At 44.1% G+C, this 11,924-nt stretch overlaps 1 protein-coding gene across 2 annotated transcripts in view; it reads left to right on the top strand.

Annotated features, from left to right (window-relative positions):
* The window catches only part of fat3a (FAT atypical cadherin 3a), a gene marked incomplete at both ends in the record, with an annotated part of 251,969 nt that overhangs the window by 220,664 nt on the left and 19,381 nt on the right, over positions 1–11,924 (top strand). For both annotated transcript variants that reach the window (XM_083637169.1, XM_083637168.1), the window contains 5 exons: positions 320–559; positions 1,683–1,929; positions 4,966–5,119; positions 7,839–8,001; positions 8,570–8,671. In XM_083637169.1, coding sequence (XP_083493295.1) covers positions 320–559; positions 1,683–1,929; positions 4,966–5,119; positions 7,839–8,001; positions 8,570–8,671 — 906 coding nt within the window. The remainder of the gene's footprint in view (positions 1–319; positions 560–1,682; positions 1,930–4,965; positions 5,120–7,838; positions 8,002–8,569; positions 8,672–11,924) is intronic.

The following is an 11,924-nucleotide window of genomic DNA, read 5'->3' as shown; positions in this document are numbered from 1 at the left end:
AAACACAGAATACACACTTTATTAAAAAGAAATTGAACAAGGGATATAAGATCAGAACTGTTTGTATGAAAGATTGACGGAGGAGATGCAGTAAACAAGATTATTTTTGTTAATAAATGAACTGCATTGGTTGGATAAATAACACAAAAGGTTTCTCCTGGTGTGTGTGTGTGTGTGTGTGTGTGTGTGTGTGTGTGTGTGTGTGTGTGTGTGTGTGTGTGTGTGTGCGCGCGCACGTCCGTGTGTGTGTGTGCGCACGTGTGTGTGTGTGTGTGTGTGTGTATGTGTGTGTGTGCGCACGTGTGTGTGTGTGTGTTAGCTGGAGGAGGGTAAGCTATGGTTCCAGCCTGCCTGTGGTGGGGGCAGCGGGGGGGACAGCCCGGGCATGCTGGGTATCTCCGGGCGTCGCATCAATGATGGCAGCTGGCACACGGTGACGCTGGAGCTCAACCCTAACTTCACCAGCCTGGCTTTAGACAGCAGCTACGTGGAGCGCCGCCACGGACCACCACCCGGACAGCCCCTCGCCCCCGACCGCACCATCTACTTCGGTGCACTGGTCAGTCTGTCTTGTTAATAACACTTCTCATTAGCACACGAGCTAACGTAGCACTGGTCAGTCTGTCTCGTTAGCACTTCTCATTAGCACACGAGCTAACGTAGCACTGGTCATTAGCACACGAGCTAACGTAGCACTGGTCAGTCTGTCTTGTTAACACTTCTCATTAGCACACGAGCTAACGTAGCACTGGTCAGTCTGTCTTGTTAATAACACTTCTCATTAGCACACGAGCTAACGTAGCTCAATTAGTAGAAGATAACAGCCGCATGTTTATGCTATAGACCAGGGATGGGCAACTTTGATGCTCGAGAGGGTCACAAAAAATGTATTACCAGAGGGCCAGCTTAATTATAGCTACTAATTTTATTTGATGAAAAGAAAAGAAAAATCTACTGGTAATCAAAGTTTATTATACCAACATTTACATTTTTCATATATAAAAAGGCTTTTAGTAGGGGTTGGGCTACCCTATCAAAACATGCTACCATATCTGTAAGGGGGAGACTCGTATAGAACCCATCATTCAGATATCTTGAGACTGAGAGTTTGAAAATGGCCACGCCCGTTTGACCAACGTTAAAGCATTATTCAGCCCTCTTCCCAACAAGCTAGCATGACATGGTTGGTACCAATGGATGCTTTAGGTCTTCTAGTTTCATATGATACCAGAAACTAACCCCACAAGAGAAACTAACTCCGCCTAAAGCCATTTGATTTGTGATTTCGGGAGTTTGAGTTTTTGGAAAAATTTGCTTACCAATCGGGAGTTTGGCCTTTTGGCTGTTGCCATCCTTTTTTGGCCAGCGCAAGCGGGCCCTATATCTGGCTTTGTCCAGTCCAATTTGCGTGCCGATGCTCGTGAACGCTTTATCGCGCTAGCCATATGCTAGGTTCCAACATAGCCTTGTTTTCCTTTTTTTGCGAGACAGAGAAATGAGGGTTGCCAGTTGTTCATGGCTGGGGAAATAAATGGTTAAGTCAATAAAAAGAAATACAAATATATAATAATAATAATAATAATAATAATAATAATAATAATAATAATAATAATAATAATGGAAACAGCATGAACAAGCACTGTCTTATCTCCTTGTTTTCCACCCTGCCCCGCCCCCTTTAGGTGCACCCTCCCAACTCTCGCAGCCTGACAGACTCCCAGAAGGACCCGCGGGTGCTGGAGGGCTTCCAGGGCTGCCTGGACTCGGTCATGTTGAACAACAAGGAGCTCCCCCTGCAGGCCAAGCGCTCGCACTACGCCGAGGTGGTGGGGCTGACGGAGCTGAAGCTAGGCTGCATCCTCTACCCCGATGCCTGTCTCCCACAGCCCTGCCATAACGGAGCCACCTGCACCAGCCTGCCCTCTGGTGGTGAGTAGCAGGAACTACAGAAAATACTGTTGACTGCTCTGACCGAGAGGGGCTCTATACAGGTCCTGGAAAAGTGTCCAAAAACTATTAGTTTTAGAAAATGTCTTAGAAAAAGGTCTTAAAAAGTATTAAAAAGTCTTAAACATTTATTAGAGTTATTATTACATTTTCCCCAAACATGTTATGCAGGTTTATTTCTTAATTTGTTTTCATTTTTTTAGATTTCTATTTCCTGCAGACTGCAAGGAAATCAGTTTCACCAACATATGTGAATGGGTCAATGGTGGAATAGAAGCAAATAAATACATGTACTCCCATTATGGTAGTTGAGTAGCTTTTGCTGTGCCCTTTTTTTGGGCCTTGTATTCTCATTTAAAATTGAAGTGTCTATTTTGTTGTTGTATTTTTTTTTGTTTTTATCAAAAAAATTGTGTGTGAAAACTTTGTCGTCGTCAGAGAGGCAATTTGCAGTGCAGTGCAAGTCACATGAAAGAGCACAGTGAACCAACAACTCCTAACAACACAGCAGTCCCAACAAAACATACATGCTGTTATTGTAATGTGGAAGCTGACAGCTCACAGTATCAAATGATCTACATCAGTATACTTAGCTCAATCAAAACAATCAGATGTACAGTATTCTGCTCATTGAAAGTAAAGTCTCTCAAGTATGAAATGTGAATCTAGCTTCAATATGTCCTGTATGTATATAATATATTATTAGATTGTGTTGAGACTCGCTTATGAACTGAATATTATTGTGTACAAGGGTACCAGTTAGGAGATCACTTCATCAACAGCTTTAGCAAAGCAACCCAACTTATTTTAGCTTTATTAACTCGGACGATTTTCAATTAGCTTTGTATCATTACCACATCAGTATAGTATAGCACAGAACTGTCAACAGTTTTGAAGTCATTCATTTAGTTTGACAGTTATTTGAGTTAAGTTGTGGACCAGTGATGTCATTCATGCACAAAATGACATCACTGGTCCACAACTCAAATTAACTCTCAATAACTGTTTTGTGATAGTGTTCCTTTAAGTTTATTATCTACTCACGTCTAGGGTTGACTACCGAAATCCTTTACACTACCGGAACCCAATTGCAACGCAGGATTAGTTGCCTCATTCAGGTGCCACGCCCGAGTTGCTGAGTGAAATATCCGCCCCCCACGCACTTTCACTAACATGGTCGTTTGGAGCATGCCGCTTGAAATCCTTTTTCTTTAAATCCACTTAAAAAAAGTAGAAAGTTCAGGCATCGTTTAGGCACCTGTACCCTTTTAAAAGTATCGTTTTAGCACCAGTATCGGAAAAATACCAAACATTAGTCATCTCTAGTCACGTCAACTTAGCTATTCTTACATTTCAAAGAAGAAGAATGACCTTCATGTACCTCGTGTTACTGTGCGTGGCTGCTTTCTCATGTTAGAGCCACTCCCCTGCACACTACTTGTTTGTATTTTTGTGTCTGTGTGTCATGCTGTGTGGCGTATACAAGTGTTTTCCAGAGACTAGTATGTGTATGTGTATGTGTGTGTGTGTGTGTGTGTGTGTGTGTGTGTGTGCGCGTGTGCGTGCTTGCGTGTGTGTGTGTGTGTGTGTGTGGGGGGGGGGGGGGGCGTGCGCGTGTGTGTGTGTGTGAGTGTGTGTGCGTGCGTGCGTGCGTGCGCGCGCGCGCGTGTGTGTGTGTGTTGAGGCCGGCCAAGTCTTTCTGGCAGCGCTGCAAACAATGCACACACAACACTGTAAACAACCATGGCGGTGTGTGTGTGTGTGTGTGTGTGTGTGTTTGTGACGTGTGTGTGTGTGTGTGTGTGTCAGTTATAGTGCCCAAGCTTGATTCGGTATCACTACTACATCTATAGACGGTTTCACTCAAATTATTTTGTTAGTATAGGGACCGTTTGAAAGCTAGCTTATTTCCTGTTCGCAAACACGGCAACAGGAAATAAGCTGGTTCATTTTGAAGGTTTATGTTGTCAAGTTGAAATGGTTTCTACTCTGAATTTGGCAACACTTTATATTTAATATTCACCATTAACCAGTTGCTCATTAGCGTGCATATTGGCTGTGTATTAGTCATTATAAAGCACGTATTAATGGCTTATTGTGCATGACCATAATATTCTACAACTACTAGGCCATCATTAACTAAGATCATTCATATACCACAACTTCCTTACTATCAATAAGCAGTGATTGGGAGGTTATTGAGGGGGGGAACTCTTAGTTAATGGCCTAGTAGTTGTAGGATATGATCATGCAGAATTAAGGCATTAATAAATGCTTCATAATGACTAAGAAACAGCCAATATGCAATATGTATGCTAATACGCAATTAGTTAATGGTGAATATGTACACTGGGTGACCTCTAAAAGGGCCAGCTCACCCTAAAATCCAAAATTACATGTTTTTTCTCTTACATGTAGTGCTATTTATCCATCTACATCGTTTTGGTGTGAGTTGCTGAGTTTTGGAGATATCAGGCGTAGAGATTTCTGCCTTTTCTCCAATACAATGGAACTAACTAGTTGCTAGTGGGTGTAGTTCGGTCTAAAGAAAATAGTTCCTACATGAAACTGCACACAAGGTTTGTGGATTACCTTGAATAACCAGGTCATGGTTTCTGGAAAGAGACATTGCTGTTAAGTTTTTCAAATGTATGTTTTTGTCACTTCGACCACCACAAGCCGAGTGCCATCCAGTTCCATTGTATTTGAGAGAAGGCAGAAATCTCTAGGGCTGATATCTCCAAAACTCAAGCAAATAACACAAACTGGATAAATAGCACTACAGGCAAGAGGAAAAATATGTATTTTGGATTTTAGGGTGAGGCTGGCCCTTTAAGAGCAGTCCAGGGACAGCAGATGTAAAATAGCCTTCTGGCACATTGACATGTTTATGTCTATGAATAATGTGCATTGTCCCTGTTAAATACACCTGAAATAAATACATAAAGTGTTGCCCTGAATTCTTAATGAAGTGTCTTTCCTCCTCCACCCCACACCCCCTATCCCCCCATCCGCCAGGTTTTGCATGTAGCTGTAACCCCCAGTACACCGGGGGGCGCTGTGAGGTGGAGATAACAGCGTGCGTTCCCAACCCGTGTCAGAACGCCGGCGTCTGTAAACCCATCGGCAACGCCTTCCTCTGCAGCTGCAGGAGAGGCTTCAAGGGCCTGACGTGAGTTTCCCAGGTTATTCTAATCACAGTTAGATGCTGCTAGATGTTTGCTAGACCCAGTTATGATGGTTGCACGTGTTGGCCCAAAGGCAGTTTCATTTAATATCACTATAAAATATTATAAAATAAAATAAAATATTATATAATAATAAATTATTCAATACAACAAATTTAATCAAACACTAATAGCATTTTTGGTGAACAAATGGGTACTTATATTCTCAACTAATACAGCTGCTCCAATATATGTACAATTCTATTGATGATTACACTACATACACTACATTACACTACACTACATTGATGGTTTTGGAAAGACTCAACTTTGTCCAGTGCAACATGAGTTTTTCTTCCTTAGGCCGTGTGTGGACTTGGCATCTATTCCTGACATTTAAACGCTGGAAGTACGCTGGGGAGTGCTGACCCTAGCGTACAATAATGCAAGGAAGCAGTCTGAAACTAACATTAGCTCAGCAGCGGTAGCTAGCTTGATAGCTGACAGCACACGTACGGTGATTTAGCGCAACACTCACCAGAAATATTAAGTGTCCAGCCAATCTGCTCCCACAATTGAGCCTTTCTGTCTCTGTTGTGATAGTTTCTCCATATGATTAGTTGCATGAACGGTGCACCCGACACCAGCATCTTTCTGAAAAGTTCAGATATTCTCAGCTGGGAGCGCTGGGAGCCGGCGCACAAAAACGCCGGAGCGCTGTGAAAATAGACGACGCAGCACACTTTCTCTAGACGTCCGTGTGCGCCCACATACGCTCTCTCCTCATTGGAAACAACTGAAAAAAAGACGCTGGAGCTGATTAGGAAAATAAACTATATGGACACACGGCCTTAGACTGAGTTTTGGGTTAAAGTATTATAGAAAATTAGTGAATAACCTTGCCCACCCCCCACCCCCCGAAACACATGCACACCGAAAACACACCCACATGCATGTGATACTTACACAAACCTGCAAAGAAACCTTTTTCAAAATACTTTACATACATGACATGTTGAAGTCAATTACACCATTTTGTGTGAATCTCGTGCCCAGCAGAACCATTTAAAAGGACATTTGATTGAGTGCACTTCAGACCACAGGGTGGTGCTATTACATCATAGTTTCCCCAGCACAACAGCATGCTCCCAAGCTGCTGCACTTCATCCTGTTTGTCACATTTTACACATCTGTGTGCCGTTAGTGCCCCCTGGCTGTCAGAATAAACATATCTGTGTGCCGTTAGTGCCCCCTGGCTGTCAGAATAAACATATCTGTGTGCCGTTAGTGCCCCCTGGCTGTCAGAATAAACATATCTGTGTGCCGTTAGTGCCCCCTGGCTGTCAGAATAAACATATCTGTGTGCCGTTAGTGCCCCCTGGCTGTCAGAATAAACATATCTGTGTGCCGTTAGTGCCCCCTGGCTGTCAGAATAAACATATCTGTGTGCCGTTAGTGCCCCCTGGCTGTCAGAATAAACATATCTGTGTGCCGTTAGTGCCCCCTGGCTGTCAGAATAAACATATCTGTGTGCCGTTAGTGCCCCCTGGCTGTCAGAATAAACATATCTGTGTGCCGTTAGTGCCCCCTGGCTGTCAGAATAAACATCTGTGTGCCGTTAGTGCCCCCTGGCTGTCAGAATAAACGCAGCATGGCAGCCGAGAAAAACACGCTGGGTGATACATTTATTCATGATTGTGCACGTGCACGTGCGCACACGCACACATGATTACACACACACGCACGCACACACACACACACACACGCACACACGATTACACACAAGCAGATGACAGCAGTTTTTTCATCAAGGTGTTTTTAAATTCAGAGTTGGAAAACGTTTTCAAATTGAATCAAAGTCTCTGGGCTAATAACACAGAAACCCACTGTACTCATCACTCTGTGTCCACCTCCTGTTTGCCCTACTGTCACCACAGACAAATGATAGGGAGAGAGAGAGAGAGAGAGAGAGAGAGAGCAGGATTAATGAGCAGAACATGCATGTACTTTTCATTTAAAATGAGGGGAAATCCTTTCCTTGATGTGAAAATCAGTTTCTTTGATGTTGGAATTTAACGGTGCGTCTACAAATGTACAAATATTCTCCATACAGGCTCAGCCTATCACATTCAAATGTGTTGATATTCTCCATACAGGCTCAGCCTATCACATTCAAATGTGTTGATATTCTCCATACAGGCTCAGCCTATCACATTCAAATGTGTTGATATTCTCCATACAGGCTCAGCCTATCACATTCAAATGTGTTGATATTCTCCATACAAGCCCAGCCTATCACATTCAAATGTGTTGATATTCTCCATACAAGCTCAGCCTATCACATTAAAATGTGTTGATATTCTCCATACAAGCTCAGCCTATCACATTCAAATGTGTTGATATTCTCCATACAAGCTCAGCCTATCACATTCAAATGTGTTGATATTCTCCATACAAGCTCAGCCTATCACATTAAAGGCAAGGGAACTTTGGTTTAAAGCCACGTGCATTATTTCTTCTGCCATCTATTGTCAACGCATTTCACCTTCCACCAGTGTCTTTGATCTCTCTTCATCTGTGCGAAGTGAAACTAAAAACGAATTAAAACTAAACTGAAACTGAAAGCAAAGACAAAATGAAATAAAAATAAAAACTAGCGAAAAATGCAAACCTATAATAACCTTGTCTCAAACTTGTAATCTCCTTTACCTCTCCGCCCTGCAGCTGTGAGGAGGACGTGAACGAATGCGACCGCAGTAACCCGGAGGGCGACTGTGAGAACGGGGGCGTGTGCGTCAACACCCACGGCTCCTTCTACTGTAACTGCACGGGGGGCTTCGTGGGCCAGCGCTGTGGTCTGCGCCCCCTGGTGGTGCCCGACATGCAGGTGAAGAAGGATCATCTGAGTTTATTTGTTGAGGGAGCATTGACGTTTCGGTCATGGCGACCTTCATCAGGATGAGCGGAACGTCAACTCCCGATCTCAGACCTCCTCCTCAGGTCTGAGATCTCAGGCCTCCTCCTCAGGTCTGAGATCTCAGGAGGTCTGAGATCTCAGACCTGAGGAGGAGGTCTGAGATCTCAGACCTCCTCAGGTCTGATATCTCAGACCTCCTCAGGTCACAGGTCTCAGGCCTGAGGAGGTCTGAGATCTCAGACCTGAGGAGGCCTGAGATCTCGTATCTCGTAACGGGACAAGCCCGTCTTTTATTGTCACACGAACACCACAACACATGCATGCGGCCACAACACACTCATGCTGACGGTAGACCTACAAGGTAAATAGCTTGTACAAGGTAAATAGGTAGGTAGATAAGTAGGTAGGTAAGTAAGTAAGTAGGTAGGTAGGCAGGCAGGTAGTCGAGGAACATTTTCCCTCATAGTTTCCGTCAATGAAATTCATATTGTATTAAAGGTACTTAAAGGTATTAAAGGTGGTCTTTTCTCCGTGCCAGGCGGGCCACGCCGGGGTCGGCAAGGAGGAGCTGATTGGCATCGCCGTGGTGCTCTTCCTCATCGTCACCCTCGTCATCCTCTTCATCGCCTTTCGCAAGAAGGTCTGTAAAACCTACCTCATGTACACAATCCCCTCCCAACACACACACACACACACACACACACACACACACAACCCTAAGGTGAAACGTGTTAACTGTGCAATAACTGTCTCAAAGCTTTGCCTAGATCAGTAAACAACGGTTTACAATAGTATACAATAATTGTTTTTCTTCTTACTGGTATATATAGGCCTACGTATTTATTACGGTCACCTTACATCACACGTATTATTATTGTATATATTGTAAATAGCAGTTAATTTGTTTAAGTCACTGTCCTTGTTTGTTTTAGCTTGTTATGCATACCTTTTTCCTGTGTAAAGTACATTGAGAGCAACGTATTCACCTGATGTAGCAGAGACAGTCTGGCTTGAGAGACTAACAGGAAGTGTAAACACAATCGGAACGGATTGTGTTTACACTTCCTGTGGCAGAGCTTATCCCCCGCAGCCTGCTTCAGTGAGTCACTAGCTTTAAGGTAAAACAGCCTGCTTCCCAGTGAGTCACTAGCTTTAAGGTAAAACAGCCTGCTTCCCAGTGAGTCACTAGCTTTAAGGTAAAACAGCCTGCTTCCCAGTGAGTCACTAGCTTTAAGGTAAAACAGCCTGCTTCCCAGTGAGTCACTAGCTTTAAGGTAAAACAGCCTGCTTCCCAGTGAGTCACTAGCTTTAAGGTAAAACAGCCTGCTTCCCAGTGAGTCACTAGCTTTAAGGTAAAACAGCCTGCTTCCCAGTGAGTCACTAGCTTTAAGGTAAAACAGCCTGCTTCCCAGTGAGTCACTAGCTTTAAGGTAAAACAGCCTGCTTCCCAGTGAGTCACTAGCTTTAAGGTAAAACAGCCTGCTTCCCAGTGAGTCACTAGCTTTAAGGTAAAACAGCCTGCTTCCCAGTGAGTCACACTAGCTTTAAGGTAAAACAGCCTGCTTCCCAGTGAGTCACTAGCTTTAAGGTAAAACAGCCTGCTTCCCAGTGAGTCACTAGCTTTAAGGTAAAACAGCCTGCTTCCCAGTGAGTCACTAGCTTTAAGGTGAAACAGCCTGCTTCCCAGTGAGTCACTAGCTTTAAGGTAAAACAGCCTGCTTCCCAGTGAGTCACACTAGCTTTAAGGTAAAACAGCCTGCTTCCCAGTGAGTCACACTAGCTTTAAGGTAAAACAGCCTGCTTCCCAGTGAGTCACTAGCTTTAAGGTAAAACAGCCTGCTTCCCAGTGAGTCACTAGCTTTAAGGTAAAACAGCCTGCTTCCCAGTGAGTCACTAGCTTTAAGGTAAAACAGCCTGCTTCCCAGTGAGTCACTAGCTTTAAGGTAAAACAGCCTGCTTCCCAGTGAGTCACTAGCTTTAAGGTAAAACAGCCTGCTTCCCAGTGAGTCACTAGCTTTAAGGTAAAACAGCCTGCTTCCCAGTGAGTCACTAGCTTTAAGGTAAAACAGCCTGCTTCCCAGTGAGTCACTAGCTTTAAGGTAAAACAGCCTGCTTCCCAGTGAGTCACTAGCTTTAAGGTAAAACAGCCTGCTTCCCAGTGAGTCACTAGCTTTAAGGTAAAACAGCCTGCTTCCCAGTGAGTCACTAGCTTTAAGGTAAAACAGCCTGCTTCCCAGTGAGTCACACTAGCTTTAAGGTAAAACAGCCTGCTTCCCAGTGAGTCACTAGCTTTAAGGTAAAACAGCCTGCTTCCCAGTGAGTCACTAGCTTTAAGGTAAAACAGCCTGCTTCCCAGTGAGTCACTAGCTTTAAGGTGAAACAGCCTGCTTCCCAGTGAGTCACTAGCTTTAAGGTAAAACAGCCTGCTTCCCAGTGAGTCACACTAGCTTTAAGGTAAAACAGCCTGCTTCCCAGTGAGTCACACTAGCTTTAAGGTAAAACAGCCTGCTTCCCAGTGAGTCACTAGCTTTAAGGTAAAACAGCCTGCTTCCCAGTGAGTCACTAGCTTTAAGGTAAAACAGCCTGCTTCCCAGTGAGTCACTAGCTTTAAGGTAAAACAGCCTGCTTCCCAGTGAGTCACTAGCTTTAAGGTAAAACAGCCTGCTTCCCAGTGAGTCACTAGCTTTAAGGTAAAACAGCCTGCTTCCCAGTGAGTCACTAGCTTTAAGGTAAAACAGCCTGCTTCCCAGTGAGTCACTAGCTTTAAGGTAAAACAGCCTGCTTCCCAGTGAGTCACTAGCTTTAAGGTAAAACAGCCTGCTTCCCAGTGAGTCACTAGCTTTAAGGTAAAACAGCCTGCTTCCCAGTGAGTCACTAGCTTTAAGGTAAAACAGCCTGCTTCCCAGTGAGTCACTAGCTTTAAGGTAAAACAGCCTGCTTCCCAGTGAGTCACTAGCTTTAAGGTAAAACAGCCTGCTTCCCAGTGAGTCACTAGCTTTAAGGTAAAACAGCCTGCTTCCCAGTGAGTCACTAGCTTTAAGGTAAAACAGCCTGCTTCCCAGTGAGTCACTAGCTTTAAGGTAAAACAGCCTGCTTCCCAGTGAGTCACTAGCTTTAAGGTAAAACAGCCTGCTTCCCAGTGAGTCACTAGCTTTAAGGTAAAACAGCCTGCTTCCCAGTGAGTCACTAGCTTTAAGGTAAAACAGCCTGCTTCCCAGTGAGTCACTAGCTTTAAGGTAAAACAGCCTGCTTCCCAGTGAGTCACACTAGCTTTAAGGTAAAACAGCCTGCTTCCCAGTGAGTCACTAGCTTTAAGGTAAAACAGCCTGCTTCCCAGTGAGTCACTAGCTTTAAGGTAAAACAGCCTGCTTCCCAGTGAGTCACTAGCTTTAAGGTAAAACAGCCTGCTTCCCAGTGAGTCACTAGCTTTAAGGTAAAACAGCCTGCTTCCCAGTGAGTCACTAGCTTTAAGGTAAAACAGCCTGCTTCCCAGTGAGTCACTAGCTTTAAGTCCGGTCCTGCGTGTCGGTGTTTGTTTTCCCACAATTAAGTATATATAAGTGCAAAAAACAACAACGCACTTAGTACAACCGAAGGATAAATATGGGAGATAAAAAGTACGATAAACTGAAAAATGTTGGTGCCAGTGCAAGAGCAAGTACTGGGGAAATCGGCGAGGCGGACGCCAAGACCGATGTGGACAAAGAGAGTGCATGTCAACTATGCCAAACTCCCGCTGGTAATCTGGATATAAAGACATTGACCTGCAGGCGATGTAAGAAGAACTACTGCATAAAATGCTTAAACAAAGGTGAAGTGGAATACGTGATTCTACAGAAACGAGACACGGGCATAATGTGGTTTTGTCCATATTGTGAAGAAAGTGTGGAAAA

Source organism: Poromitra crassiceps (assembly GCF_964638095.1).
Source record: "Poromitra crassiceps genome assembly, chromosome: 5".
NCBI classification, from domain to species: Eukaryota; Metazoa; Chordata; class Actinopteri; order Beryciformes; family Melamphaidae; genus Poromitra; species Poromitra crassiceps.
Note: the sequence above shows the minus strand (reverse complement) of the source record. Positions and strands in the feature narration are given on the sequence as shown.